The sequence below is a fragment of the Canis lupus genome, chromosome 9 (genome assembly GCF_003254725.2).
Source record: "Canis lupus dingo isolate Sandy chromosome 9, ASM325472v2, whole genome shotgun sequence".
Classification (NCBI taxonomy): domain Eukaryota; kingdom Metazoa; phylum Chordata; class Mammalia; order Carnivora; family Canidae; genus Canis; species Canis lupus.
The window spans coordinates 44556366-44583918 of NC_064251.1; the positions used below are offsets into that span (position 1 = coordinate 44556366).

General features: G+C 41.5%; 2 protein-coding genes and 1 long non-coding RNA gene across 6 annotated transcripts in view; 1 reads left to right on the forward strand and 2 right to left on the reverse strand.

Moving 5' to 3' along the window:
- Positions 1–3332: 3332 nt before the first annotated feature.
- LOC125755834 (uncharacterized) lies at positions 3333–12332 on the reverse strand. The gene is made up of 2 exons (XR_007413223.1): positions 6904–12332; positions 3333–3665 (listed from the first exon to the last, which is right to left on the reverse strand). It is a non-coding gene; the product is annotated as an uncharacterized LOC125755834 (long non-coding RNA).
- A 387-nt stretch (positions 12333–12719) lies between these two features.
- On the forward strand, positions 12720–17059 carry CRYBA1 (crystallin beta A1). Its single transcript, XM_049113789.1, has 5 exons — positions 12720–12728; positions 13016–13134; positions 14631–14772; positions 15485–15627; positions 16266–17059. Exons 1-5 carry the CDS (start codon positions 12720–12722, stop codon positions 16411–16413), a joined length of 561 nt encoding a protein of 186 aa, XP_048969746.1. The 3' UTR covers positions 16414–17059.
- A 935-nt stretch (positions 17060–17994) lies between these two features.
- The window catches only part of NUFIP2 (nuclear FMR1 interacting protein 2), a 31938-nt gene continuing 22379 nt past the window's right edge, over positions 17995–27553 (reverse strand). For all 4 annotated transcript variants that reach the window (XR_003147117.3, XR_007413222.1, XM_025476302.3 and 1 more), the window contains one exon: positions 17995–26562. Coding sequence is in view for 2 of the 4 variants with exons in the window: in XM_025476302.3 (XP_025332087.1) it covers positions 26510–26562 (53 nt within the window). In the remaining 2 variants the exon portion in view is untranslated. The remainder of the gene's footprint in view (positions 26563–27553) is intronic.

Below are 27553 nucleotides of genomic sequence, written 5' to 3' on the forward strand. Positions count from 1 at the left end.
GGTAGTGCAGAACATCCATTGGAACTTTGAAAAAGGCCTGGGATTGGAGGCACCAAATACCCACAAAAGGCCGTGTTAAGCAGGGGAGGCTCAAAGCAGGACATTGTGAAGATCTGTAGAAAGAGGAGCCAGCTTCCAGTTCCCCCACCTTCCCACCCACTGCGTGGTTAAAGCCCTTGGGGAGAGAAGACTGTCTGGACTTTGAATCAGAGGGGCTGCAGGAGACAGAACACCAGTCACAGGGGTGGGTGGAGATAAGCTGCTGAGCTGAGACCAGGAAGAGGAAGTGAAAGTCTCTGCTACACCTATTCCTCCTGGTCGCCCCCCAGCTCCAGAAAACTAATAGTCAGAGAGATAATCATTCTCAGCAGAAACTGAACCAACCCAAGGAAAATACCTACACATTTTGATCTCAACAAAAAACTGGTTGACCAATTCTTGTCCTATAATGAAACCTTCCTGACAATTTTCACCCAGGCATCTGGCACTCCTAATCAGGTTTTCCCCATCAGCTTCCTGTCAGATTTTTCTTAAATAAGAAAGGACATCCACAGATCATTACACATTTGAGAAAATCCTCCAACATTATTTAAAAAAAAAAAAATCAAAACAGAAGTAAAGGAACCCAAAGGAATAGAGATAATGTAGAAAAAAGAAGAAAACTTCAAAGAAGGAACAATATCCTCAGAGAGACAAATGAAAATATTACAGCTATGAAACAAGAATAGAGTGCTTTTAAAATGAAACAATCAGGGGCCCGTGGGTGGCTCAGTAGGTTAAGCATCTGCCTTCAGCTCAGGTCATGACCCCGGAGTCCCAGAATCAAGCCCCACATTGGGCTCCTTGCTTAGGGGGAAACCTGCTTCTCCTTCTGCCTCTCTCCCTTGGCCTCTCTCTGCTTGTGTTCGCTCTCTCAAATAAATAAATAAATAAAATATTTTTTAAAAAATGAAACAATCAGAGATAACAAAATTGGCTCTTGGACAGTAAAAACATGATCGCTTTGGTAAGAGTTTGTGGTCAACAAAATAATAGACCTCTAAAAATGTTCACACTCTAGCCCCCAGAACATATGAGTATGATCCTACGGGGCAAAGGGACTTTGCAGATAAGATAAAGGAACTTGGGATGGGGAGAATAGGCTGGATTACTTGGATAGGTAATCACTGCGTCCTTGTGAGAGAGGCAGGCAAGAAGATCAGAGTCAGAGAGAGAGAGAAAAGAAGAGAGAGATTTGAAGAGGTTCTGCTGCTGGCTCTGAAGTTAGATGGAGGAACCCTGAGCCCAGAAATGCAGGCAGGCTCCGGGAGCTGGAAAAGGCAGAGCAACACATTCTCCCCTAGAGTCTACAGAAGGAGAGCAGCCCTGGCTGCAGAGCTGAGAGATCCTACATTTGTGTCATTGGAAGCCACTGTGCTTGTGATAATTTGCTCTAGCAGTGAGGGGAAATGAGTGTAGGAGCAAAAGCTAAAATCAAGGAAATCTTTTAGATGTCAGAACAAAAAGACAGACATAAAATAAAACAGAAATATAAGGAAGGTGGAGTATCAGTTCAGGAGGTCCAACATCCAATTGAAAGAAGTTTCAGACAAAGAGACATTTTAAATAGAGGTCAGAAAATGATCAAAGAAATAATGCAGGAACACTTCCCATAATTGAAGAACATACATTTCCTGAAGGTCGAGTCTACCAAATGCCCAGAAAAATAAACGAAACAGATTTTCACCAAGGCACAGCCTCAAGAAATTCATATTACTGGAGATTAAAAAAAAAAAAGACTCCAGAATCTTCTAGAAAGAAAATAAAAAGTCTCATATAAAGGATCAGGAATCAAAACAGCATCACATATAAAAGACAGAGGGGAAATGCCCTCTCAATTTGTAGAGAACTAGTAGTCTATACTCAGCCAAACCTTCAACCAAATGTGACTGCAAAAATACATCTTTACACATTTTGATCTTAAAACATTCATCTCTTATGCACCATTTCTCAGGCAGAATGCTATTAGAGAATGTACTTTACCAACTGAAAAAATTGAACTATTAGGGGCATCTGGCTGGCTCAGTAGAGCATGTGACTTCTTGATTTTGGGGTCGTGAGTTCAAGCTCCACGTTGAGTGTAGAGCTTACTTTAAAAAATAAAATAAAATAAGAAAATAAAAACAAAAAAGTAAACTATGAGAGAAAGATATGGAATTCAATCCTGGAGCATAGCACAGGGGCTTCCGGAAATGTTTGCCAAGAGAAGTCTCTGGACAGTACCCATGCAGCAGCATAGAAAGACAGTTCTTCTGAGGTGTCTAGGCGGCACAGTCAGATAAGCCTCAACTCTTGGTTTGATCTGAGGGTTGTTAGATCGAGCCCCTTATTGGGCTCCATGCTCAGTGTGGAGTCCACTTGGGATTCTCTCTCTCCCTCTCCCTCTGCCCCTCCCCTCCTCTGGCTCTCAAATAAACAAACAAATAAATAAATCTTTTTTTTTTAAAAAGGAAAGAAAGAAATTTCTTCAGACTGGAGCAGGACAACAGAGGCTTCCAGAAGGAGGTTTCCAGGGGGAAAGATGGAGCCAAGAGGTAATCTGACAAGGTTGAGCATGCAGAATATCGTGTTAAGAGATACGTAATGAAAACACTGGAAAACTGAAACTATGAAAAAAAATACGAGTTAATTTTTAACTCCAGGAGAAGCAAAACATGGTTTATTTTTTTAAAAAAGATTTTATTTGTTTATTCATGAGAGACACAGAGAGAGAGGCACAGATACAGGCAGATAGAGAAGCAGGCTCCATGCAGGGAGCCCGATGGGGGACTCGATCTCAGGTCTCCAGGATCATGTCCTAGGCTGAAGGTGGCGCTAAACTGCTGAGCCACCTGGGCTGCCCCAAAACATGGTTTGAAAGAGGAAATGTGGGGCGCCTGGGTGGCTTAGTCGGTTAAGCGACAGACTCTTGAAGATCTCAGCTTAGGTCTTGATCTCAGGGTCATGAGCTCAAGCTCCACATTGGGTTCCACATTGGGTGTGGAGCCTACTTAAAAAAGAAAGAAAGAAAGAAAAAAATGCTACCATGTGTTACTTGGTCCAGAAGTAATATTTACAAAGTCACAGAAACAGACTCACTGAATATGGAGTTAAGCAAAATTTGTAGTATATCTGCACGAGGATAGGGTAGGGGAAAGAGCTAAAACCCTATCTGCCAAGAGAAGTAAGTATATGACACCTAAAATCAACGAATACCAAAGGGAAAACTAAAAGCGTTGACAGCAGGAGCCTCTGGGGAGCAGGGCTGCTGGGTTTGTAAAAATAAAACAAAACAAAACCATTTATTATACATCTTTTATTTTTTAAAAGATTTTATTTATTTATTTGACACCGAGAGAGAGCGAGAGAGCGCTATGCACGGAGGCAGAGGGAAAGGCAGACTCCCTACTGAGCAGAGACATGGGGGCCGAACCCAGGACCCTGAGATCATGACCTGAGCCACCCAGGTGCCCCTTAAATGAAGTTCTTAAGAAGGTGGAAGGGGTGTTAGTCAGGAAGTCAGGAAGCGATGAGCATCCAGGGCTCGTGCTGTAGAAACAAACACTGTTGGTGTTGCAGGTACTGTAGGTTCCAGGAGCAGGAGGCAGAGGAAGGCCGTGGCTGATGAAACAGGATGTAAGGTCCTGCTGGAAGAAAAGGGAGTGTTGGTGGGTGAGCAGCACAAGGAGAGCATGGAACAAGATGCCAACATGGACGTTTTGGGGGAGATGCTAAAGTAGTCCATATCAGAAACCCAGGGATGGTTTCTGTTACATGACGCTTAGGGCACATACCACTCTGCAGAAATTTCAAAGGAGGTGTTTGAGAGCTCATCTGATGGCTCTGAACCCTCCCTTCTTACCCCAGGGATATGTAGACTCGAAGAGATGAGAAGCAGAACTTGGAGACAGTTTTTGGACAAAGCTGTGCTTTGAACCCCACCACCCTTCAGGGGAAGGAGTGGAAAGAGTTTCATTTCAAAGAAAGGAGAAGATTCCAAGGCCCACTAGGAAAGCTTACTGTGTGTCCCTCCAGTTAGAAACCCAAAGATTGGATGGTGGGCTGGACAACTTCTGAGGGATGAGGCAAAAAAAAAAAAAAAAAAAAAAAAGAATTTGCCCTGGGAAAGTAAACACAAGTATTTCCTATAGACTGGAGGTGGGTTGTGCCTCAGAAGGAACTGGATGAAGCTGGAGGAGATTTAGTCCAATAGACGTCCTGGAGGATTGATGGGTCCTAGGGCCAAGGTGGAGATGTGTAGACCTAGGTCAGAGCTACTGCAGGTAAGGACTCTCCCAAGAACCACTAAGTGCTCACAAGACAAGCAGCTCTGAAGAGTCACCAGGTACAGAGTGTGAAGCCATCTTGCCACAGCACCATCTGGGAAGAAATGTTCTGCTCTCCCTCCTCTCCTATTCCCACCAACCCTGGGAGGATCAGAAACCAGTGAGTAAGTGAAAGAGGGGAAAAGGAGTGCACTTTCCCTGGGTGCAGGCTTTCCATCTAAAGTAGGTCCTAGGGGATCCCTGGGTGGCTCAGCGGTTTAGCGCCTGCCTTCGGCCCAGGGTGTGATCCTGGAGTTCCCGGATCGAGTCCCACGTCAGGCTCCCTGCATGGAGCCTGCTTCTCCCTCTGCCTGTGTCTCTGCCTCTCTCTCTCTCTCTCTCTGTGTCTCTCATGAATAAATAAATAAAATATTTAAAAATAAAAATAAAATAAAAAAATAAAGTAGTTCCTAGCTAGGGTGGCAGGGAAAAGACATACCTTTGAAAGGAGATTGAAGTTTTGGCTACTATAGTGGACTGAATGAATATCGAGGCTGTCTTTTGTGATTTATTTATTTATTCATGAGACACAGAGAGAGAGGCAGAGACACAAGCAGGAGGGAGAAGCAGGAGGGAGAAGCAAGGCTCCATGTAGGGAGCCTGATGCCGGACTCTGGATTCGATCCCAGATCCCGGGATCACCCCCTGAGCCTAAGGTAGATGCTCAACCACTGAGCCACCTATGTGCCCCTGTCTTTTGTGATTTAAAGTAACCAACTACCCGGGGTGCCTGGGTGGCTCAGTTGGTTAAGAGGTTGCCTTAGGCTCAGGTCATGATCTCAGAGGAGTCTGCTTCACCCTCTCCCTCTGTCCCTACCCCATAGCCCCTGCTCTATGCTGTCTCTCTCTCTCTCTTAAATAAATAAATAAAATCTTTAAAAAAAATAAAGTAACCGTCTAAGGTTTTATGACCCAAAAGCAACCAGAAAACTCACGACATCCCCCCACCAAGTTTACATCCAGGACAAGGGAGAAAAACTAGTGCCACTGAAAAAACATAGAGGGGCAGAGCAGGTGAAAATAAAGTTGTTTTTTTTTTTTTAAGATTTTATTTACTCATTCATGAGACACCAGAGAGAGGCAGAGACACAGGCAAAGGGAGAAGCAGGCTCCATGCAAGGAGCCCGACATGGGACTCGATCCAGGGTCTCCAGGATCACGCCCTGGGCCAAAGGCAGAGGCTCAACCACTGGGCCACCCAGGTGTCCCAATAAAGTTGTTTTTATGGTTATTCCCCGTGAGCCATGCTAATTCACACAAGTGAAAGCCAAGGGACTTCCAAAGCAACATGGTAAACAATGGTTTTGGTGCCAAAGAGAATTGAGTTTGAAACCTGGCTCTGCCACTTCCTAGCCATGTGACCTTGGGTAAGTAACATGACCTCTCTGAGTCTGTTTTTCTTCCTGTAAAAAGAGTTAGTTAAGCATATCTCACATTGTTATTTGGGGAGATTATACAAGATAACATTTGGGAAAACACTGAAAAACATACTCTCTTCCATTCCCCTCTTTGTTATGGGATGTGGACCAGGGTATGCAAGGGAAGGCTTCCTGAAGACAGTGACTTTTTGCACTGACTTCTCCAGAGGATGAAAAAGAAGCAGAGGCAGGGGAGCATCACAGAGTGTTCCAGACAAAGGTGGAGGGATACTAGGATTGGCAGAGAAAATGTAGGACATCCAGTTACATTTGAATTTCAGATAAATCACAAATAATTTTTTAGATTAAAAAAATGTTCAGAACTTCTTTATACTACAACATATCCATTGTTTATCTGGAATTCATATTTAAGTGGGTGTCCTGTATTTTAATTTGCTAACTCTGGTCCTCTCAATGAGACAGTGTTGGGCTGCTGGGCTGTGGGGAACAGAATGGGCTGGGTGTCACCTGGTAGGATAGGATCCAACCTCGTATCTGTTTTCTAAGTTTTGTGGGGTTTCAGTTGAGAGGACACGACTTGAGCTGCAGCATCACGAAACTCAATGAGACTGAACCAAACTGAAATGCCTTCTAGCCAGCTCCCCACCAAGGGAGCCTGAGAGGGAGCTTGGCCCTCAGGACAACAGCATCCCAAGCATGTGGGCATCCTTTGCTCCTGGACACCGAGGAACAGATGCCCAGAGCCAAATGCTCCGAAAGAATGGAGGACTCAGACTCAGGATGCCCCACACATTTTCTCCCAGCACCTGTGCCTTCTCGGGCCCATCCAGGCCCTGGCTCTCCTGCTAGGGCTAGGGCAAAACAGATCCCCCAGAAGCAGCCCCTTGTGGGGGAGGTAGGTGGAGGCTGAACGCTGACTGAGCCCTTTGCTTTGTACCCATCCTGCTTATTCCCAAACAACAGAAGTGCTGCTCAGCCGCCTGGTTAGCCCCATTATGCTCTTGCCACAAATTGCTGAGTCCAGGGGCTGCCCTGGCCCCATGACCTCACCCCTGCACTGGGCCTCATCCTGTGAGGCTTCCCCAACCCAGAGATAAGGCCAGCAGTCCATAAGATTCTTCTGAGCATCTTCCATGCTTGGCCTGTAACCCTAGCCGTGAGAAGCCCAAGTTTAAACTAACCAGGTTACATTTGGAGACTGTCTCATTCCGCTTAAGGGCCATTATCACTTCCATCCCGCTGGACAGCCAGTTGGCCCACCGGCTCATGCGATGAGTGTGTGGGCTGAGAACATAGTTCACAATCCATGTCCCCAGTAGATCAGTGCCCCCAGAGAATTGGACAGAATGTACTGCTAAAATCAAATAAAGAAAAATATTGGAATAAAGAAAACCGAATGAATGCGTTTTTTTCCAAATTCAAAGAAAGCATTTATCTGATACATTTTTCTAAGATCTTTACAGCTTACTCCCTCTTATCTCCAAGAGAATCTGGCACGAGACAGATCTGATTTGGGACAATCAATAACATAGTTGCCATTTATTAAGCTCTGAGTACCCTAAAACCTTCATTGCCCCGTCTGACGGCAGTGTGTCCGGTGCGTAGTATCATCTCACCCTGTGCCAGAGATGCAGGGCTGCCCAGAGGAAACAATGGTGTTTGGAGTGAGATAGACATGCATTCCAGTCGCTGCTGGATTCCCTGGGCCAGGACGAGGTCCATCAGAACCTCAGTAAACTCATAGGTAAAATGCGTACTATAGTGATCTACTTAATGGGGTTGTTGTGAGGATAAAGGAGGTCCCATTTAATTCACAGTAAATTCTCAGTACACTGTAGATGTTGTTATCAAGGATGACAGGAGAGACCCAAACCCAGCTTGGGAGAAGTAATTGCAAGCTGGTTACTCCCCTCATTTCCATTCCTGGAGTGGCTGTGCCCGACTTTTGTGGAAAGAGATGGTGGTGGTGGCTGAAGCCCCCAGGCTATAACCTTGGTGGGGCTGGGGAAGCAACAGTTCCAGACAATGCCAGAGGAAGAATCCTCTACAACTTGGTTACAAAGCATATTGAGGTGATGCCTGGAAAGTGTAATGGTTAGTTGGAGATCTGGAAGTCCTACTCCAGCTTCTCAGGCTTCAGGTAATTGAAGGAAAGCAGGAGGAGGACAGGCTAGGGCTGCTCATGACTCCAAGGATATTGGATGGATATTTGTAAATTGTTCGCAAAATAATTCTGAATCCCACCCCACCCCATCCCGCACACAATTGTTTTGTGCATGTGTGTTTGGGCTTTTCTATCAAACATAAGAGCCCCACTTTTCTGTAAAAATTAAAAATCAGCTCACAAAGTTGGGATGCTTGGGTGGCTCAGTGGTTGAGCATCTGCCTTCATCTCAGGTCGTGATCCTGCGGTCCTGGGATCAAGTCCTGCATCGGGCTCCCCTCGAGGAGCCTGCTTCTCCTTCTGCCTATGTATCTGCCTCTCTCTGTGTGTCTCTCATTAATAAATAAATGAAATCTTTAAAAATATATAAAAATAAAAAAAAATCATCTCAATCAGCCTTTGTTGTACTAACACTTAAATAGGGTGTAAAGCTCCAAAATGAAGACGCTGAGAGTACATAAAGCACCAACACAACACCAGCAGGTCAGTTTTCACGAGGGTAAAGGCTCTCTCGCAGTTACCCCTGTGCCCCCAGAGATACAAAACCTCACTGGAGGACGTCATTCATGTATTCATCCATTCACTCAAAACATATTTACTGAGCTAGGAGCTATGCCCAGAAGTGAAGATATAATGACGAACAAGACAGAGGAAGCTCCTGTCCTCACAGAGAATAAAGTGCAGTAGAAGAGGCAGGTAATTAAGCACTTGGCTTTTTTTGTTTTAAAAAATATTTTGAATTATTTGATAGAAACTGTGTTCACATTGCTCAAAAGTACTGGAAAATATACTGTGAAAAGTTTTGTTCTCCCCCTGGGACCCGAATGCCTCGGTTGCCCTCCTTGGAGTCCAATATTTCTAGTTTCTAAAGTATTTTCTACAGCATCACCAATGCAATAGTTGGAGATGTGCAAGGAGCCATGAGAGCACAATGCAGGGTCCCTAAGCCAGTCCAGAGGCCCGGGGAAGAATGAATGAACAAATGACCGCATAGGTATTTCCCTAAGACCCTAATTGTGCAGGGAGCAAAGAAAAGGTGAGGAAGAACTACCAGCCACAGACAGCTGGTCCCTTAAGCCCTTGAATGGCCACCAGCTGGCTAGAGCCTGCCATGACCCGCCCCCCAAGGCAATTCTGTCCCTTGCCAGCCACTGATCCAGACATCACCAACTAATCAAGCAGCAGAAACATCAAGGGTGGCACACTGTGCTCAGTGTCAGATCTCTATGTTTGGAATGTTCTCCCCAAGTCTGCAAATATTTGTGAATGTATCAGAACTCATCTCCTGGGTTTTGGTTCTACAAAAAAGGAGGCGCCAACAAATCTTGAGTCACAGGCTGGAGTGATTGGCAGAGGGATTGGGAGAACTTTACTGGGAATAGTTTCTTCCTCTCTCCAAGCTGCTATGGAATTTTATACGGTATCTATCACCAGAAAGAGAGCAGGGTTATAAGCGATAATAAACCTATGATGTGTCAGGGAGATATGCTCTTCTTTTGTGGGGTTGAGAGAGGCTGAGTGACTTGCCCAGAATCACCTAGCCAGTAGAGCTGGGATTTGAACCCCTTCCTCAAAGCCCTCCTCACCCACTGCGACCTCCTGCTTCTCACAGCAGCTGTGATATTGCAGTAACATATCCTTTCCTTGGGGCTCTTGGGGGAGCCCATGATTCTCCTACACTACTCACCAAATGCCCTGAACTTCCAGGGAGAACTGGTCATACCCTTTAGGGTATTATAGGCATAGTGCCTTAGGCCTGTGAGATCTCCAAGGTCCTGAAACAATATAGTAACAACCCCAAAAGATTTACTGGCCCCCCCAAATTTAAAATAAAACTGCAAAATTAAGACAAATATTTAATAAAATAGCGGCAGAGAGATTCATGTCCACTAGTCAACCATAACTGAATTCAGCCCTTACATGTCTATATAAATATAAGATTCCTGAGAACACAGTAAAACTTTTTTCTTCCTTCCTTCCTTCCTTCCTTCCTTCCTTCCTTCCTTCCTTCCTTCCTTCCTTCCTTCCTTCCTTCCTTCCTTCCTTCCTTCCTTCCTTCCTTTCTTTCTTTCTTTCTTTTCTTTCTCCTAATAAAATTCAGAATTTTTATAGTCCTTTCACATTTTTTTTCCTTTCACATTTTTTAACAACAAAACCATATATCCTGGCTGGGAAGTGAGGTCTGTTTTGATGTGTTGGCTTTGATGTGGGGCCCAAGGAAGGTCCCAGGACAGCTCCAGGAACTCGGATAAGCGTAGGGGACTAGTGCTCACACCGAGAACGGGCGAACCGGCGGGCCTCACCTTGCAGCTGTTCTGAGATCAAGACCAGCGCAGCCGAGGTCTGCAGCCGCTACCCAGCCTTGCCTGCAGCAGCAGGGCCTCTTTGGATTTCTGTTTCCCTGGTTTAAACAAAAGCCGTGGGGGGAGGCCTGCCCAGCTGGCTGAGCCACCAAAGCTCTGGGGATCAGGGGGAACAAAAGCAGAGGGAAAGCAGAGTGCTGACAGGGCCAGAGGCCATCGGCCAGAGGGCTATAAAGAGCAGGGCCGCAGAGGAAGGTGGCACCAGATGGAGACCCAGACTGTGCAGCAGGAGCTGGGTGAGTAAGGCCCAGCGGGTGCCCTGGCCCTTCCGATCCTTCCCCAATGGAGACACTCCCAGGAGGGGGCCCAGGGCTCCTGCCCTGAGGTCCAAGCATCCTGGCCTGACTGGAGGAGAGAGAGAACTCTGGGGGGGGAGCAGTCTTCACTCACTGCCCCAAGAGGAGTCATTTATATGGCCGCAAACACTGGCCCAGCGATCATGGCTGAGAGGGTGTGTGGGGCTCCAAGAAGTAAGCTGGCTCCTAGGGCATCAGGAGGAGGGATGGGGGGCAGGAGCTGGGAAAGGCTTCATCAGAGGGGCAGAATGGAAAGCTGTGTCAGAGATCATGTGCATCGGCTCTTGGGGCTGATACCAGCCAGAAAGAAGGGCTACTGTGGTTGAGCCACGGAAGCTGCCTTTCTTCTCCTCTCCTTCCCTCCCTCTGATCCTTCCTTCTTTTCCTCTTGCTACCACTTTTTCTGTCTACCTAAACTCCAGGAGCCTCAATATCCTTGTAAAATGGGGATAATGACAATACTAACCTCACAGGCTTGGGGTGTGAAGATGACATATATTAATGCATATCAAGCGTCTAGAGCAGGGCTTGGCGTCCAGTGAGGATGTCATTGGCTATCATCATCCCCATTTCTCGCTCACTTGCTTTCAGTAAGACTTCTTCAATGCCACTCATCCTCCCCTCAACCCCCTGCTTCCCAGACGGCTCAGCCCAGTGCCATAATCGTCAGCCAGGAGACCCAGGCCTTGCCACAGAGATGTTCACTTGGGACACCTTCCATGGAGAGACAGATTGGGACTCTGATAAGTGCTAGAAGTCAGGAAAGAAAGTGAGTCAGCGCAGGCTGGAAAAGCAACAAAGTCTCTCTGAGGAGGCAAGACCAAGGCTGGGCGAGTCTAGAAGACAGACCTGGGAAGGAATGGTGGCAGGGTCCTGCAGTGTCGGGTGGCTTGGGGCTGTAAGGAGCCAGGTGGAAGAGGACCACACGCTGTGTGTGGACTGGATGGTAGCCAAGGAGTTTACACTGGTAGGCGAGGCTGAGGCAGTGCTGCAACCCGTAGGGGGTACCTGGAAGCAGGCAAGAGGGTGACAGTGACACAAGCCAAGAGGTCCCATGGCCTGTTGGCACCTTCCCTGACTTATTGCTTCTAATCCCCTCCATCACTGCTTGTGGAAGCTCAACCAATGGGAAAAAAAATGGAGGCTCCGCAAGTGAGAGGCAAAGCAGGGACCCCAGTAAAAGTCTATCTACCGGACTTAAACCATCTTTTCCTTTCTTCTGTGCTGTCACCTCAACCTCCAGCCCAGAGGCCATGTCACTGATATGTGTTTTGTCTTCCAGAAACCCTTCCAACCACCAAGATGGCTCAAACTAACCCCATGCCGGGGTCCGCGGGGCCATGGAAGGTAAGCTCACCTCCATCACGTGGAATACTGAGCCGTCCCACAGGGCAGAGCATGAGATATTGCCATAGGGCAGCCCCCAGGGCTGTGCTTTGCATGGGGGAATGACTGGCAAGTAATATACCAGTTTTAGGGCGAGGGTCTACCCAACATCCATATGCTGTCTCAGGAAGGATCTTTCAGGATGCCCCATTTGGACAGAAGGATGACCCTGGAAGCCCATGATGGTGGAAGATGACACCTAGTTTTCTAGGTCACCTCTCCTCCACACTACTAAAATAATCTTAAAACAGAGCAGCCCAGGGGCACCTGGCTGGCTCACTAGGTGGAGCATGCAGCTCGTGATCTTGGGGTTGTGGGTTGGAGCCCCATGTTGAGTGTAGAGATCACTTAAAAATAAAATAATTTTTAAAAAGAATTAAAAAAAAATAGAGCAGTCCGGAGTGGATGATGCTGCCATGGAGAGTGGAGCATTTCTGGAGTCCCAGAAATAAAAAGAGATTTGCTACCAGATCCCAAACAAGGTCTTCTCACTCTCAGCCTGAGGTTGATTGTAACCATTGCCTGAAGTGGCTGATCCTTAGCTTTTCACTATTTTCCTCAACACCCCTACCCTTTTCACTGGGTTAACTCTAAGGACAGCTCACAGCTTTGGGAGTTTGTCCTCTAGCCAGGTTTAAGAGCCAAATTCTAGTTCAAGGTATGAAATGGGTTTATCACAAATCTCCATTTACACCTTGCATTTCTGTATTGAATATGACTGGAGAAGATAATAAATAACCCACAGGAAGTTCTGGGAGTCTCAGAGTCCTTACTTCTGGGCCACATTTATGCAGAAAGTAAGGTGGAATAAGAGTTTATGAGTCCTTGGCCTGTCCACTAGACCAGGCATTGTCCTTGGCAAACAATTCCTATCATAAACCAATCCTTACACTTCATCCCTTGCCTGGACATGTAAACACCACCAACCAGTGGTATAATCCAAACTCCTTCCTATCCTGTCTATACTGGAAGAGACCTTACCAGACATCCTGGGCTACAGACCAAAGTTAAGCTCTTGACCTGGGCCTCTGCTCTTCCTGAAGTACCACATTCAAACTCTGTTTTCCCATTCAATTCCATTCAGATAACCATCTATGATCAGGAGAATTTCCAGGGCAAGAGGATGGAGTTCACCAGCTCCTGCCCAAATGTCTCTGAGCGCAGTTTTGATAATGTCCGGTCTCTCAAGGTGGAATGCGGCGCGTGAGTATGGACCTCAGCAGAACCTTGGGACCCATATTTGTGGTCTCTGGAGACATGGGGCCATAAAGGTGGGGATAGGGAAAAAAGATGTTCCCCCAGATTCTAATCATTTCTGGGAGAAAGGCGTCCATATGGAGGTAGTCTCAAAGGAAATCACTATATGTGTAATTTAGTAACTCAAAGCTAGAAGGAACTGAAGATTCTAGTGGATTGGTAATAGATTTGAGGAGGGGAGCATTAAGGAAATGTAGACCATGGGGTGGGGCAGTGACAGGAATCAGATCTGTGCCCCTAGAGCTCATAGGCTGCTACATAGGATTCTCTCAGAAGAGGCACAGGACCCTTTAGTTTGTCTTGCCGACAGAAAAATAGAGGAAACCCGCAAGCAGCAACCTCTTTCCAGCTAACTCCCTCCTGCAAAGGCACTACCAGCTAGTTTCTCTGTGTAAAAAGGAACTCAACTCTAGGACGTGAGAGCTGTATCAGGTCCCAGTTAGTCATTCAGGAGTTTCTTGTTGATGATTAATTTCTTGGACGAATTAGACTCGTGGTTTGTTTCCTGACTCTTTGGCAGGATAGTTGAAGCCTTTACCACCAAGGAAAGGTCTCTCCCTTAGCCTAAGTGAAGCTGGCATAGCACACAGAGAGGCTTCCGGCTTCCACAAGTTGTGGGCCACTAAACTGAGTTAACCATTTAAAGGGAGTAAAATACTTTAAGATGTCACTGGTAGCAGAGACTTGGTTGTGAAAAGTGGACCTGAGGTGTTTTAATAAATAAGGAACAGGGATGCCTGGGTAGTTCAGCTATTAAGTGTCTGCCTTCGGCTCAGGGTGTGATCCTGGAGTCCCAGAATCTAGTCCTGCATCGGGCTCCCTGCATGGAGCCTGCTTCTCCCTCTGCCTGTGTCTCTGCCTCTCTCTCTGAGTCTCTCATGAATAAATAAAATCTTTAAAATAAATAAATAAATAAGGAACAGGTGTGTGACAGCAGGAGCTAGAACCCACAAAGTTATCAGGAAACAAGAGACTAGTAATCCATCAGCTGCCTGTCCATCCCTTTGCTTCCTTAGGGAGAAGCCAGTAGGTTTGGCTGGAGCCAAAGCAATAGTCAGTCACTAGATCCTGAACCTAGAGCTCCAAGTAGAGAATAAGGTGACTTGGAGAGAAAGGAAATCTAATTTCAGACTGACTTTGTTCATACGCATTACTCAGGTCAGTGAAGCAGACCCTTTCAGTGGATAATCCCCAAACAAACATTACATTCACAAACCTGCTTCAGGTAGCTGCCAGCTCGTTCCCCGCCTCTTGTGACAAATGTATCACTTTGCATGGCTCTCTTGGAATTGGCTTGATAAGCCGGCTTCTCCCCTGCCTATGTCTCTGCCTTTCTCTGTCTCTCATGAATAAATAAAATCTTAAAAAAAAAAAGGTGCCTCTCCCTGAGGCCATGTAGGCTCTGAACACCACCAACAAACCCCACTGCTTGTCTCTGGCAGCTGGATTGGTTATGAGCATACCAGCTTCTGTGGGCAACAGTTCATCTTGGAGAGAGGAGAGTACCCTCGCTGGGACGCCTGGAGTGGGAGTAACGCCTACCACATTGAGCGCCTCATGTCCTTCCGCCCCATCTGTTCAGCCGTGAGTCTGAATTTTTCACTTCTGTGCACGTGGGGGGATGGTGCAAGAGAGGGTGCGTGTGGATGGACATTTAGTGCTACTTCTCATCAGTTACGTTGAAATGCAGCAGGAAGGATAAAAGAGAGAACATTGGTCCCTCTGTTTCCAAATTTGCCCTTTGATTTTTTCCCTACTAGAAGGTATTTTCATTAAGCTAAAAGATTGGCAGAAGTGTATACTTACGAGGGCAGATCTTCAGTGCAGTAGGAGAACTAGTGAGAGCTAGGTTTGCGTTTTTGTACTACATACAGGTTAGTCTCTGCCTTAATGTTTGCGTAGTATTCATATCCCCTACCAGACTTTAGGTTATTTCCAGCACTGTACACACACATACACACACAGCCTTACTTTTTCTATTAATTTCTGTGATCTTTTCTCACATAAGTGAATATTAACTCCCTTGGTTGGCTGTGTGTTTCTTCCTGCTCTTATTATATTTTCTATGATTTTTGTTGCCCCAAAGTATTATATCAATTATTTGTACATTTTAAATGTTACGGTATTAAATTTGATTGGACAGGATTGAGTATTTTTATCTCCATATCTCCATATTGAAACATTCTTAAAATGTAAACCAAAAGCTTTTTTAATTTGAAAAATGTAGAAATTAAAGAATTAAGATGACAGCCATCAACACGGGTACTAAATGATTTAAAATTTTTTTGCATTACAGAATCATAAGGAGTCAAAGATTACCATCTTTGAGAAGGAAAACTTCATTGGACGCCAATGGGAGATCTGTGATGACTATCCCTCCTTGCAAGCCATGGGTTGGTTCAACAATGAAGTTGGTTCCATGAAGATACAATGTGGGGCGTAAGTACAAAAGACAGGGATGGGGCACATTTCAAAGTAACTCTTGCAAATGTAAACCTTGTATTAATACATCAATGGTTATAGTTTATGAGATTTCATACATTAGTATATTGGTATGGCTGACACATTCTAGTTATTAGTAATTTTCAAATTTTAAGTTGTTGGTACCAACTTCTACTTAAGGTCAGTGTTTCCCCCTCTTAAATATTTCTCTATGTAATTATTTGTTGACTACTCTTTTTAAAAATTTTTTATTTTTTTAAGATTTATTGAGAGCAAGAGAATGCATAAATAGGGGCAGCTGCAAAGGGAGAGGGAGAGAAGATTTCCCACTGAGTGCGGAGCTCCATCTCACAACCCTGAGATCATGACTTGAGCCAAAATCAAGAGTCAGATGCTTAACTTACTGGGCCACCCAGGCGCCCTTTTACATTTTTTTTCATGATCAAAAGTTAATTTTCAACTAGCTATAGCCATATTATGTTCACAAATGGTGCTTGGCACATTTAGAATGGCTGTTGTTTTCTAAACGTAAAAGCATTCCATACCAATTGTGTTGATGAAAGAGACTCAGGTTGTAGGGTACTGACCCCTTTCCTAACTAGTTTTAATAATCTAATGTGCTTTGGATTTTCTAGCTGGGTCTGCTACCAGTATCCTGGATATCGCGGGTATCAATATATCTTGGAATGTGACCATCATGGAGGAGACTATAAACACTGGAGAGAGTGGGGTTCTCATGCCCAGACTTCCCAGATTCAATCAATTCGCCGTATTCAACAGTAGTGGATTGAAAGCTCCAAGTAAGAGGAACCTTGCTAAGCAATCTAGTTTTATGTTAGCTGCTGAAATCCACAATAAATGTCATTAAAAAAAAAAAAAACACACACACAACTGTGTAGACTGAATGAACTACCACGCTTTTAGTTTTACTTTTTATTCATGAGAAACAGAGAGAGAGACGCAGAGACAAAAGCAGAGGGAGAAGTAGGCTCCATGCAGAGAATTTGATGCAGGACTCAGTCCCAGGACCCCGGGATCATGACCTGAGCCAAAGGCAGATGCTCAACCACTAAGCCACCCAGGCACCCCAGTTTTACTGATTTTTAAAGATTTCATTTATTTGAAAGAGAGCAAAGCATGAAGGGGGGGAGGGGCAGAGAGAGAAGGAAAAGCAGGCTTCCTGCTGAGCAGGGGGCCCAACGCAGGACTCAATCTCACTACCCAGAGAGCATGACCTGAGCTGAAGGCAATGCCTAACCGACTGAACCACCCACATGCCCATTTTTTTTTTTTTAAGATTTGAAAGAGTGTAAGTGCAGGGGGGTGGGGGAGGGCAGGAGAGAGAAACTTAGGTAGATTCCATGATCAGTGGACTGTCCGGCACACGGCTCTATCTCACAACTCTGAGATCAAGACCCTGAGATCACAATCTTCAAAAACAGTTGGATGCTTAACTGTACCACTCAGGTGCCCTTTTAAGTAGGCTCCAAACCCAGCATGGAGTCCAACATGGAGCTAGAACTCAGGACTGTGAGATCAAGACCTGAGGCACCCAGGCATCCCATTTTTTTTTAAGATTTTTATTTATTTATTCATGAGAGACAGAGAGAGGCAGAGACATAGGCAGAGGGAGAAGTAGGCTCCACGCAGGGAGCCCAATGTGGGACTCGATCCTGGAACTTCAGGATCATGCCCTGAGCTGAAGGCAGACGCTTAACCACTGAGCCACCCAGGTGTCCCCCACCATACTTTATAAATCACACCTATGGGGCTGAGAATTTTTAAAGACAAGCTTCAATAAAACCCCCAATTCCCTTTGTATCCTTGCAAGTCACTCAGCAGGCCAACTGACAATTCTTCCTTAACTCAAAGAACATAAAAGCATATGAAATGTATCAGTCTATATAGTGACAAACAAACACACTTATGGTAAATGTTTTTACATCTCTTCCCCACATTCCCTACTCTAACATGTTGATGTTAGCACCGATTTTTTTCAACTTGTGACAAATCAATGCTATACAAACTTAGGAAGTTTCTCAAATATGCATTGCCATGTATTTCAACATAAAGTCACAAATTCAGAATCTTGGCAACTTAGATCTAGTTGCTTAACTGCTTAGTTTAATTTTGGCTTCCTATTCCAATTGAAGAACATTAAGGATCAATGGGCATTAAGGAATAGGATAGCTGTTCTCACAGGTCATTTTAAAATAAATATGCCAATTCTAAGCATCTGTATGATTTGCTTTAAATCAATGACATATGACCATGGTACACTTAAGACTTAATTTGTACATCCCACAATCTTAGTTTTCAGTATATAACTTTTAAAAGCACACAAAAGATAACACAAACACCTCAGAAACTTTAAAATTTTTTATTCAACAATGTACACTTATTGTCTCTTAATTTGATCTACAAATTTCTCAAGGTTTTTTTTCTGATAAAATAAGTAAATCTGGGTATGGATGTTGAGTGTTTGTAATTTATATTTTTAAAACACTGAACATGGAGTAAGACATCAATAAAGGAAGATCATCATGTAACTGACACTTCCTCAGAATCCATGACATCAGAAACAGCTATGGCAAATACCTAAGCAATTAGCAAAAGGGTAAATTTCTGGCCACTGTTCTTTTATCTAGAAAAGGCCTATCTTTTTGACTGGGCAAAAAAAAAACACTGAAAAAAAATAGTTGGGAGAGGGAAAGAAAAATATCCTCCAACATAATTATAGTCCAATTATCCTTTCCCGCAGATCGAGAAGAGGTAACTCAGCTCCTAAGTGTTGATGCACACAAGACACAGAAATTACTTTGCTCCTTCAATGTTTGTTCTAACACTGAACATAAGTGAACTACTGACAGACGCGGAGAAGTAGCCATGGCCAACTTAAGATGACGCTACTACTCTCCTGCATTTTTTACTTTTTAGGCCAGGCATGATGGGCTACCTTTGCAATCTTGACTACTAGATTTAGTTTTTGACTGTCACTTTCAGAAAGAAGGGTTTTTGCTGTTTTCAAAGTCAACAGAACATACATCAAAAGCACACTTGATGATAGAGAAGTAACCCTCTTCTACACATTGGAAAAAACTTACAAATCAGAAATATTTCTTTTAGATCTAGGAGCATGGGGAAAGTACCATTAATATTATCTTCTACTTAAACTTATTTAGCCTCTTCTCTAAAAGTCCTAAGTAGATTACAAAACAATCTTTTAAAAGATGACTTGACAAACCTGGCCAGTACATCTACACAATTGTTTAAGTACACATACATGTGAAGTAAAGCTATTTAGTACATGCAGACTGCAGCAATTTAACCAAATTCGCCCAACTTCTTCACTTTATTCTAATCCGCTTGGGCAACTTTTAAAAGATACACATTATCTTTAAAATAACCTGTGCTTTGATCTTTAAATAGATGAATGATTATAAGCTCGTCATTCATTCAGTAAAACCAAACATATGCTAAAGCAATAAAGGGAAAAGATTATCCTACCTTTAAACCAGGCTTACAACACAGAATTGTCACAGAACTCCATGTGGCAAAGGTCCTTCCCTCATATCTGAGTTACCTCCCATTTCTATTTGATCAAATAAACCAAAGTTTCCACGAGGAAGTGAGAGCATCCAGAAGTTTGTAAAGCTGATAAAACTGCCCTGTTTCAAGAAAAGCCCTTTAATAGATACAAGTCCAGCTCTCATTTAAACTGAAGTTTATTAAAATAGGTGCCAGTTTTCCTCTCTTCTAGTTCTACTGATGAACTAGCCTAGAACTATTACTTTGAGCCATGTTTCTAAAGATGGTAAAGCTAAAAACAGCAAAGTAATAAGGATAGGTCACTTTTGGTAATGACACACAAATTAAATTTTCAAAACATGTGCATAGCTTTATTCATCTACTTAGATCTAACCTTTTCATGGAGCTTCAGCAAAATTCGAGTGTGCAAAATGCATTTCTAAAACGTAATGCAAGCAAAGCTTTTCACATTTACACTGGCAGGAAATACAAAGAAACTAACAAGTCACATTAGGGAGAGTTCAGATCTTTTTTTTTTTCTTTTTTTAATGACAAGAATTGCACAGTTCATTATTTTTAGACAATTGTTGCAGACATAAATATTTAAAATTTTCTAAGCCAAGGTGCTTTTACAATATTTTTTTTAAGTTGGAAAGAGCCAGTAACTTGGGATCATAGCTCACATAGAATTCCAAATTAAAGTGGACTCCATTATCTCCCTAGATTTTGCAAACAATGCTTTTTATAACACCTTTTTATAACACTAAAGGAGACAGCAAGCTGAAACTTTTTTCAAAGCACACAAGAAATGGTGTCATCACATTACTTGAAGAAGGTGCTGAGGGGGTAGGGTAAGGGAGCGAAGAATCCTCTTACTATTTCCCACTACAGAACAGCCACTAACAGATTAAGAACAAAAAAAGAAACAACAAAAAAAGTAAATTAAATCACTTCCCCAGTTTATAAAATAGTTCCAGTTTGTGACAAGACCTATAACTTTAAACAGAGAGCACCAGTTGGGCGATAGAATGAGCATTTCATACTGCATAAAAATTAGTGAGGTGGTAAGAACCGTCAACTATCCTAGGCATTACTACATGGCCTTTCCAAACTTTTTTAATATACATGCAAGGCACATTGATATAAAAATAGATCTCTGGCCAACAAACATTAAATAAGCAAATTAAAAATTTGGCTTGGCAATATTGGCAACATCAAAATATAACCAGATAGCTTTGGACCACGTATCTTTCTCATATTCCTCCACCCCATTTGGTGTTTTTTCCTCCATTATTTTGGGTTCAGACTCCTTCAAGTTTGGGTATGTGCTTGAGAAATGACTTCCTCTTGTCAAGTAGCATTCCTACTAAAGTTTATCTTTGTTAAGTAAAAATACACTAAAGAAGCAGAATAGTTGAGTTTTGATTGATTTGATTATACTAAATCTGACTGGCTCGGGATGGCATTATTTCTCCTCTGTATACAAACAAGAAAGTCCCCAACTTATATAGTAGACAATTGTTTTCTTTCTAAAAGATAAATCAGCAACAAACAAATGATACTTCCTTTAAGCCATTCTTCCAAAATCCTCTTTTTGAGGCAGAGAGAGGGAACAGAAACAAAACTAAGATTTAAAAGATTTTCAGTAGTAGAAGACATTTTAAGGCCAAAAAGTGTAATACTAACAATTTTTATTTTCATAAGTTACTGTCCTTCATAGGCCAATACCATAAATAGTTTATTTGTACTGATTCCCTCCTGAAGAAAAATTTTAAATTCATTCACTTTTGTTAGTGGCTGTGCTACCGTAAAGGTATTCAAAGCAACTTATAAAGGTATGGTATATAGTAATGTAAAAAGTGCATCACATTCTTGATTTTCAGTTTCTCATAGCAGCAGCAGGATTAATCCAAGACAGAAAACAGTTGTATTTTCACTTTAAAAATTCCTAATGCAACAATTCCTAATGAAATGTATTCAAGATTATGAAAGGATCCTCCTCTATTGAGGATAAACGAAACAGACTTAATAGACAAACAGGCAAACTAAAGGCATTCATTCATATTTACATATTAAAACCATTTTTGTTAACACCAAATCTTTACATCTAGCAAAAGAAATGTTTAAGAATAAAAGACATTACTAAAGCAGTATCCATTTTTGGAGCCTTTATTTAGCACCTGAGGAAAAAAGGGTAAATGGAAAGCTATGTAATTTACCTCAAGTTGGTTTCTTGGTCTGTAGGATAAAACTTTGATATACAACGAAAGCGAAACTGAATTGGAAAATGTTTGTAGCTATTTTAATAAGGCTGTAGAAAAGGGATACTGCATTGGAATATGTTTGTAGCTATTTTAGTAAGGCTGTAGAAAAGGGATACTGGAGTATTATAAAATGGCTTTAGAACTCTGGACATAAGCAAAATTTTGTGGATAAATAGGGAAGTTTGAATCAGCAATCCCAACACACGTGAGGATGGCTGTTCCATAGGTTTCTATTAACTGCTATTGGACACTCCCAGTAATGCAAAAGCAACACACCATTCATGCTTCACTGGGTGTTTCTATTATGCAGACAACTTAAAATTCTATTTATTCTTAATGAGTAGCAAAACAGTGTGAAATTTAAAACTCAGTAAAGCAGTGCATTTGAGGGGAACCAATGATTTCATTCTTTAAACCAACCCAAGGTGGTCCTGGCTCTCACGCAGCCAAACAGATTTAGGTATATTTAAAAAGAAATATTTTAAGATACTCAAAGCATAAGCCCATCTTTGTCACCATAAAATCCTGGTGCTCTGTTGATTAGCCACATTAATAAAAATAACATCAGTATTAAGAACTAAAGATAACCTATGTATCTGTAAACTCAGAGCAGCTATTAAACATACTTCTAATCTTACTCTCTGCCCCTCCCCTTATTTAAATAAGTATCAATACTCTGGAGAGAAAAGATGAGCAAATCCTATCCTCTTTCAAAATGTAGCAGTTTGATTATGGGTAGGACTATTAAAGGACACTGCCCAATCAGAATCTAATTCAATTAGTACACCATCAACAGATGTGATCATAAAAATTGTCCATAATACATCCTACTATAGTCTTTTGCAGTTAGCATAGGTATACAAGGATCATGTGTCGAGGATATAGCCCAGTGGCATAACTATACTCCTAATCCTTGGAAATGGGACTTTTACATCTACTTCTCTGAAGAAAGCCTTGACAGAATGACTTCCTCCTTACTTACAACTTTAAATCAAAGTCCTCTTCCAGTTTTCCTTGCCTGTGGCCATTGGGTAGGACATAAAATTTCACACTAAATGGCTTTTTGTGTTTAAAAGTTTTCAGAAGATAAACCATTAGATGCCTCCAATTGGGTTAGCAACAAGACTAACAACCAAGTATGAAACTACTGCTGCTATGTAATGTTTTGTAAAGAAACACATTTTGTGTTGTGGACAATATTCATGAGATTTGCTGTATTTCCCTAGAAACTTATTTGAAAAACCAATGCAGCACTTTTTTTTTTCCTTTATCAAGTTTTTGCAATTTTCAATGACTAGGTAAGCAGATGATTAAGGAGAACAGCAAAATTCTAAAATGGAGATAATTTCTCCAGCCATTTATTCCAAGAAAAAAACAAACTGGCACTAACAAATTCCTAATTATTGTCTAACCCCTCCCAGAAAGGAGGAAGGGCTAACTACAGATGCTGTATATATATTTTATGTGAAAGTTCATTTCTAAGAAAGTCAGAGGAAAGGCTATGCAATTAACTTCAGTTCAGCAAGGTGGGGGTGAATAAAGAGAAAGATAAATACACCCTGTCTTTTGTGGGGAAGGGGGAATTATTCAAGACATCTACAAGAGTGGTATGTGACACAGAAGCCTACAATCAAGACAGATTTAAAAAGAAATCTTCACCCATAATTAGTATCTTCATAGCTATTAAAAAAATAGGTCATGATTTCATTCTTAGTGCCATTTTTCAAATACTACCCTTTTAAGGATTAAAACCACCTGACTTTTATTCTGTGTAATGAAAACAAATGGCACAAAATAAATACAAGTTCATTCTCTGAATACTAAGTCTTACACACATTCATTTACTAATTTTTACTATCTCCCTCTGTCCCTCACACATACACACCACACACACACACACACACACACACACACACACTCCTTTTTCAGTCTTTATAATGGAGGGATGTTAAAAACCCCCTCTAGACTGTATTTGGTTTATGCTACAGTACTAATACTCTGAGTTGAAGAAAAATTCTTTATACCAAACAATAACACATTAATGTTATTTAAATGTGCTAAATTAATCACAGCTGAAGTTTGTTTAGAAGCTTACACAAAAATAATCAGAAAACAGATCAACTCTTAAGATTTTTTTTAATAAGTGCTCTGTAAGGAATTGTGTGAGGACCTAAGGAGAAAGATTGCGACAAGTAGAGTTAAGTGTTACCAAACAGCATAAAGGAGATTTGTCCCAAAGTCCTGCTTGTACCTAGGCAATTAAGTCCATTAACCCAATGCCCAAAAATACTGACGAATAATATGATGGGGCACTAGGGTTCCCAGAAAGACATTCCTAACTATATACCTCTAACCATATAATCAAGGAAATTTCAGTGGAGAAAATCAAGGTGAAATGTTGCATTGTTTCATTTAGAAGTGAACTCTCAAAAACCTTTGGACAAACAGGTAAGGGATACATTCTCTTTTTGGCTTCTCTAAACATGGAGGCCTGAGGGATATGGAAGGGAAGTAGGAAAAACATATTTCTAAAGATATTTTTAAGTGTTGCTTCTAAATTAAAAAGCCCAATTAGATGGGGGCTGGGGTTTTTTCCTTTTTAAATTTATATTCATTCAACCTCTATGTCACAAACCCAGAAAGTTTCTTGTGAGTTGTGAGACAGAAGAGCTTTTAAATTCCAGGCAAGCAAAATGGACGTTTAAAAAAAAAAGAAGGGGAGGAGGTGAGGGGGAAATCTGGCCCTAAGGCGACAAGTGGTTACACAAGGCAATTGAACACACAGCAGAACTTTAAAACCTATAAAACAAACTGGAGCCTTTTTTGTCCTTTAATCAACCTTATATCTTTTTTTTTTTAACTTTTTGAAAATTTTTATTAAAAAAAAAACACAAAAACACAGACTTCTTTCACTTCAGTATGTGGTATGTTGCATTTTCCAGTTTGTTCAATGCTTTAAAGCTCAAGGATGCCTCTGCTTTCAATTGTACATGGGCCTGAAGCATCCTAGCTTTTGGCAAGCAGGCAGGAGACTCAACAAAAATCAAAATAGGAACAAGGCAGACTAAATGCAGGGCACATCTGTAAACATATTATACATTTGAAAATTACAATATCAGTAAAAGTGATACAGTTTACAGGTGAAATGAAACTATCTGGAACTGGCCTACCACAAGTTTCTGAACCTGGACTGATACAATAAGTTATTATATATATATATTATGTATAAAAAGTTTTGTTTACATCAAATGGAATTGGCAATCCATGCTTATACTTTTAAAATCTAAGCAGGGCAGAAATCCAGACTGAAGATATTTTCTCTACTCTATGTGGAGTCCAACAGCTTCTTTCACAAACTACATGTTAAAAGTCTCAAATAATCAACAAAACAAGAAAACTCATCCATACTACAGTCACTCAAAATTGGACATTTCTTAAGCAAAGGGTTTGAGCAGAAGTAGGTACCCTCTCCTCCAAACACCCCAGGGGATCCAGTCTACTTTTATTAGGAGACTACACCTCTCTATATAAATGCCCTGCTATTTTAACCTGTATTTGACATACATGGATATACTAATTTCTGTGTGTGTGTGTGTGTGTGTGTGTGTGTGAGAGAGAGAGAGAGAGAGAGAGAGAGAGAGAGAGATGTGATGGGATGTTATGTCAGGCCAGAGAACTTGTTTTTATGCCACTAACATCACTCAATCTTAAACTGGACCCTTAATTTCTGCACACACACAAGAAAATTTATTTTAGCATGCTATATACAAGCTGCAGTGCAACAGGATGGCAATGTGATGATAAGACAGGGCTAATGCTCCTCTCTGCCCAAAAGAAAATTTCCAGAATTTCACATTATTTTCCTTAAAAAACCCATTTTGCTCTAGTAATAAAATATATTTATTAAGATATAATTAGAAGCTAATAAGCTCAGAAGTATAGTTTGCATGAAAACACACCTTCTATAGGTAGGGTTTATTACCTCCTCCTCACTGGCTAAAAACATGAAAAGTTTTATAATTTTCATGGAAATTTTTCTTCCCCTTTTAGAATTTTCTGAAAACTAAAAGAATTTACAGAAAGGTACAGAAGTTTCTCTTTAGATGTTCAATGAAAAACAAGGAAAACAGCACATTTAGTGTTAGTGACAGAGAGCAAGTCTGGAGCACCTACAGTTGAAAAGCAGAATATATTTTTGCTCCCACTTATACAATTACATTAAAATATGGGCAAAGGAATATTTTTTCATATTAAATCTCTAAAGCCAATTGTTTGTTCTGTAACTTTTCTTCAAATGACATTCATGGATTCTTCACTTGTTAAAGTCCATGTAACCAAAGCCAAGTGAACTATGTACCATCAACTATTCCAGAATTATAGAACTTCAATGCCCTCCCCTAAGCCCACCCCACAAAAAATAAAAGGAAAAGAAAGAAAGAATTTCCCCAACACCCCACAGAGGCTGCTTAACTCCTGGCAAGACATGCAAATCATATTCGCTAAAAAAATACACCCCTGCAAACTTCAAGGCATTTATCCAGCATTCTCGCAGGGCTCAAAGTATAACCAAAAGATCAAGGGAGGAGTGGGGGGAAAATGTTGAATCATTCTGGGTTCCCCGTGATTAGTGTATCACTTTAGTCACAGAACAAGATACAGATCTTTTAAAAGTGGATTTGCCTTTCCAGTGGGTCATTTCTTGCCCAAGTTGATGACAGCAGGAACTTTAGAACCACGCTTGTTAATAAGTCTGTATTCATTAATCACTTGCATTCACACTTAAAAACAAAAATTAACAAAAGAAAAAAGAAAAAAAAAAAAAACTATTCAGTACCGGAGATTAAATAACCATGTGTAGTCTCTTGAAATAAATTTGATTCCTTAAGAAGTCTAATTACTTTCAGTTGCCTTTTTTTTTTAAATAACTATATATATATATGTATATATATATATTTGTATATATTATCCTGTGATTCTACTTATGGTTCCTCTGCTGCGTTGAAGATCTAGGAGCATAAAAGCCTTGTGTCCCCCATGAACGGTGGCTCTAATGCTGCAGAAAGGTTACAAATAGGCAGTCTGGTCCTTCATTGATCTGGACTATCCATGGCTTCATTGTAAGTGATTATCCTTTTGGGATCTGGGGAGAAGGTTAAAAAATACATAAATAAAACTGAGATCTGAAATGCCAAAATGCCCATATTCCAAATAACAAATCTCAAATAACCATCATCATTTTAGTTGGCTCCTTTTATATAAACACAAATTAAAGACCACTTCTTTGGGGCGCCTGGGTGGCTCAGTTAGTTAAGTGTCAGGTTCTACCTAACTCAATTTTGTCTCAGGTCATGTCAGGGTTGAAATCAAGCCCTGCATTGGGCTCCATGTTGGGCTCTGTAATGGGTGTGAAGCATGCTTAGGATTCTCTCTCTCTTCCTCTGTCCTCTACCCCTAAAAAATTAAAAAATAAAGACTTCTTTGTATTAATACATAAATGATCTACTTTTCCACAACCCAATAGTTTGACATCCCAAAGGATTTCCAGAACAGGGTTCTCTAGCCAGTGAGGGCTTCAACTCCTATGGATTAGAAAGGGGTTGAGTTCAGTTGACAAGTGACAAGGGTTTATGTGTTTCTCCCAATTATAAAAGCCTTATTAAATTGTCAATAATTCAATACTAAAACAAATACTTGGACTTTTTTTTTTTTGTTCTTTTCAATAAAATGAAGTCAAAATTTAATTTAACCTGTGTGGAATGTCTAGTAAGGAACTGTTCAAGTGACATCTAGCACCAAACACTTCAGGTTAAGTTTGGCCAGAACTGGAAGTTCAGTCCTAATCATGACATATTTCTTCCTTCCTCCAAATTTCCCATTTCTCAGCAACATGTATAAATAAAGATTCCAATGTTACTCTAAATCCCAATTATTTAGCTATATGCTTCCTTCTTCAAGAGAGGCAGTAATTTTATTATGTACCATTTCTACCTATCATAAGAACTTAAAAAAAAAAAAACATGCTTTTAATAAAAAATAGGAAACTAATAAAACTTGTCACTTAATGGAAAAGTATAAAGGCCTAAAAATAGTAATAAAGATCTCAAGCTCACCTCAGCCTGAGTCAATCTAAT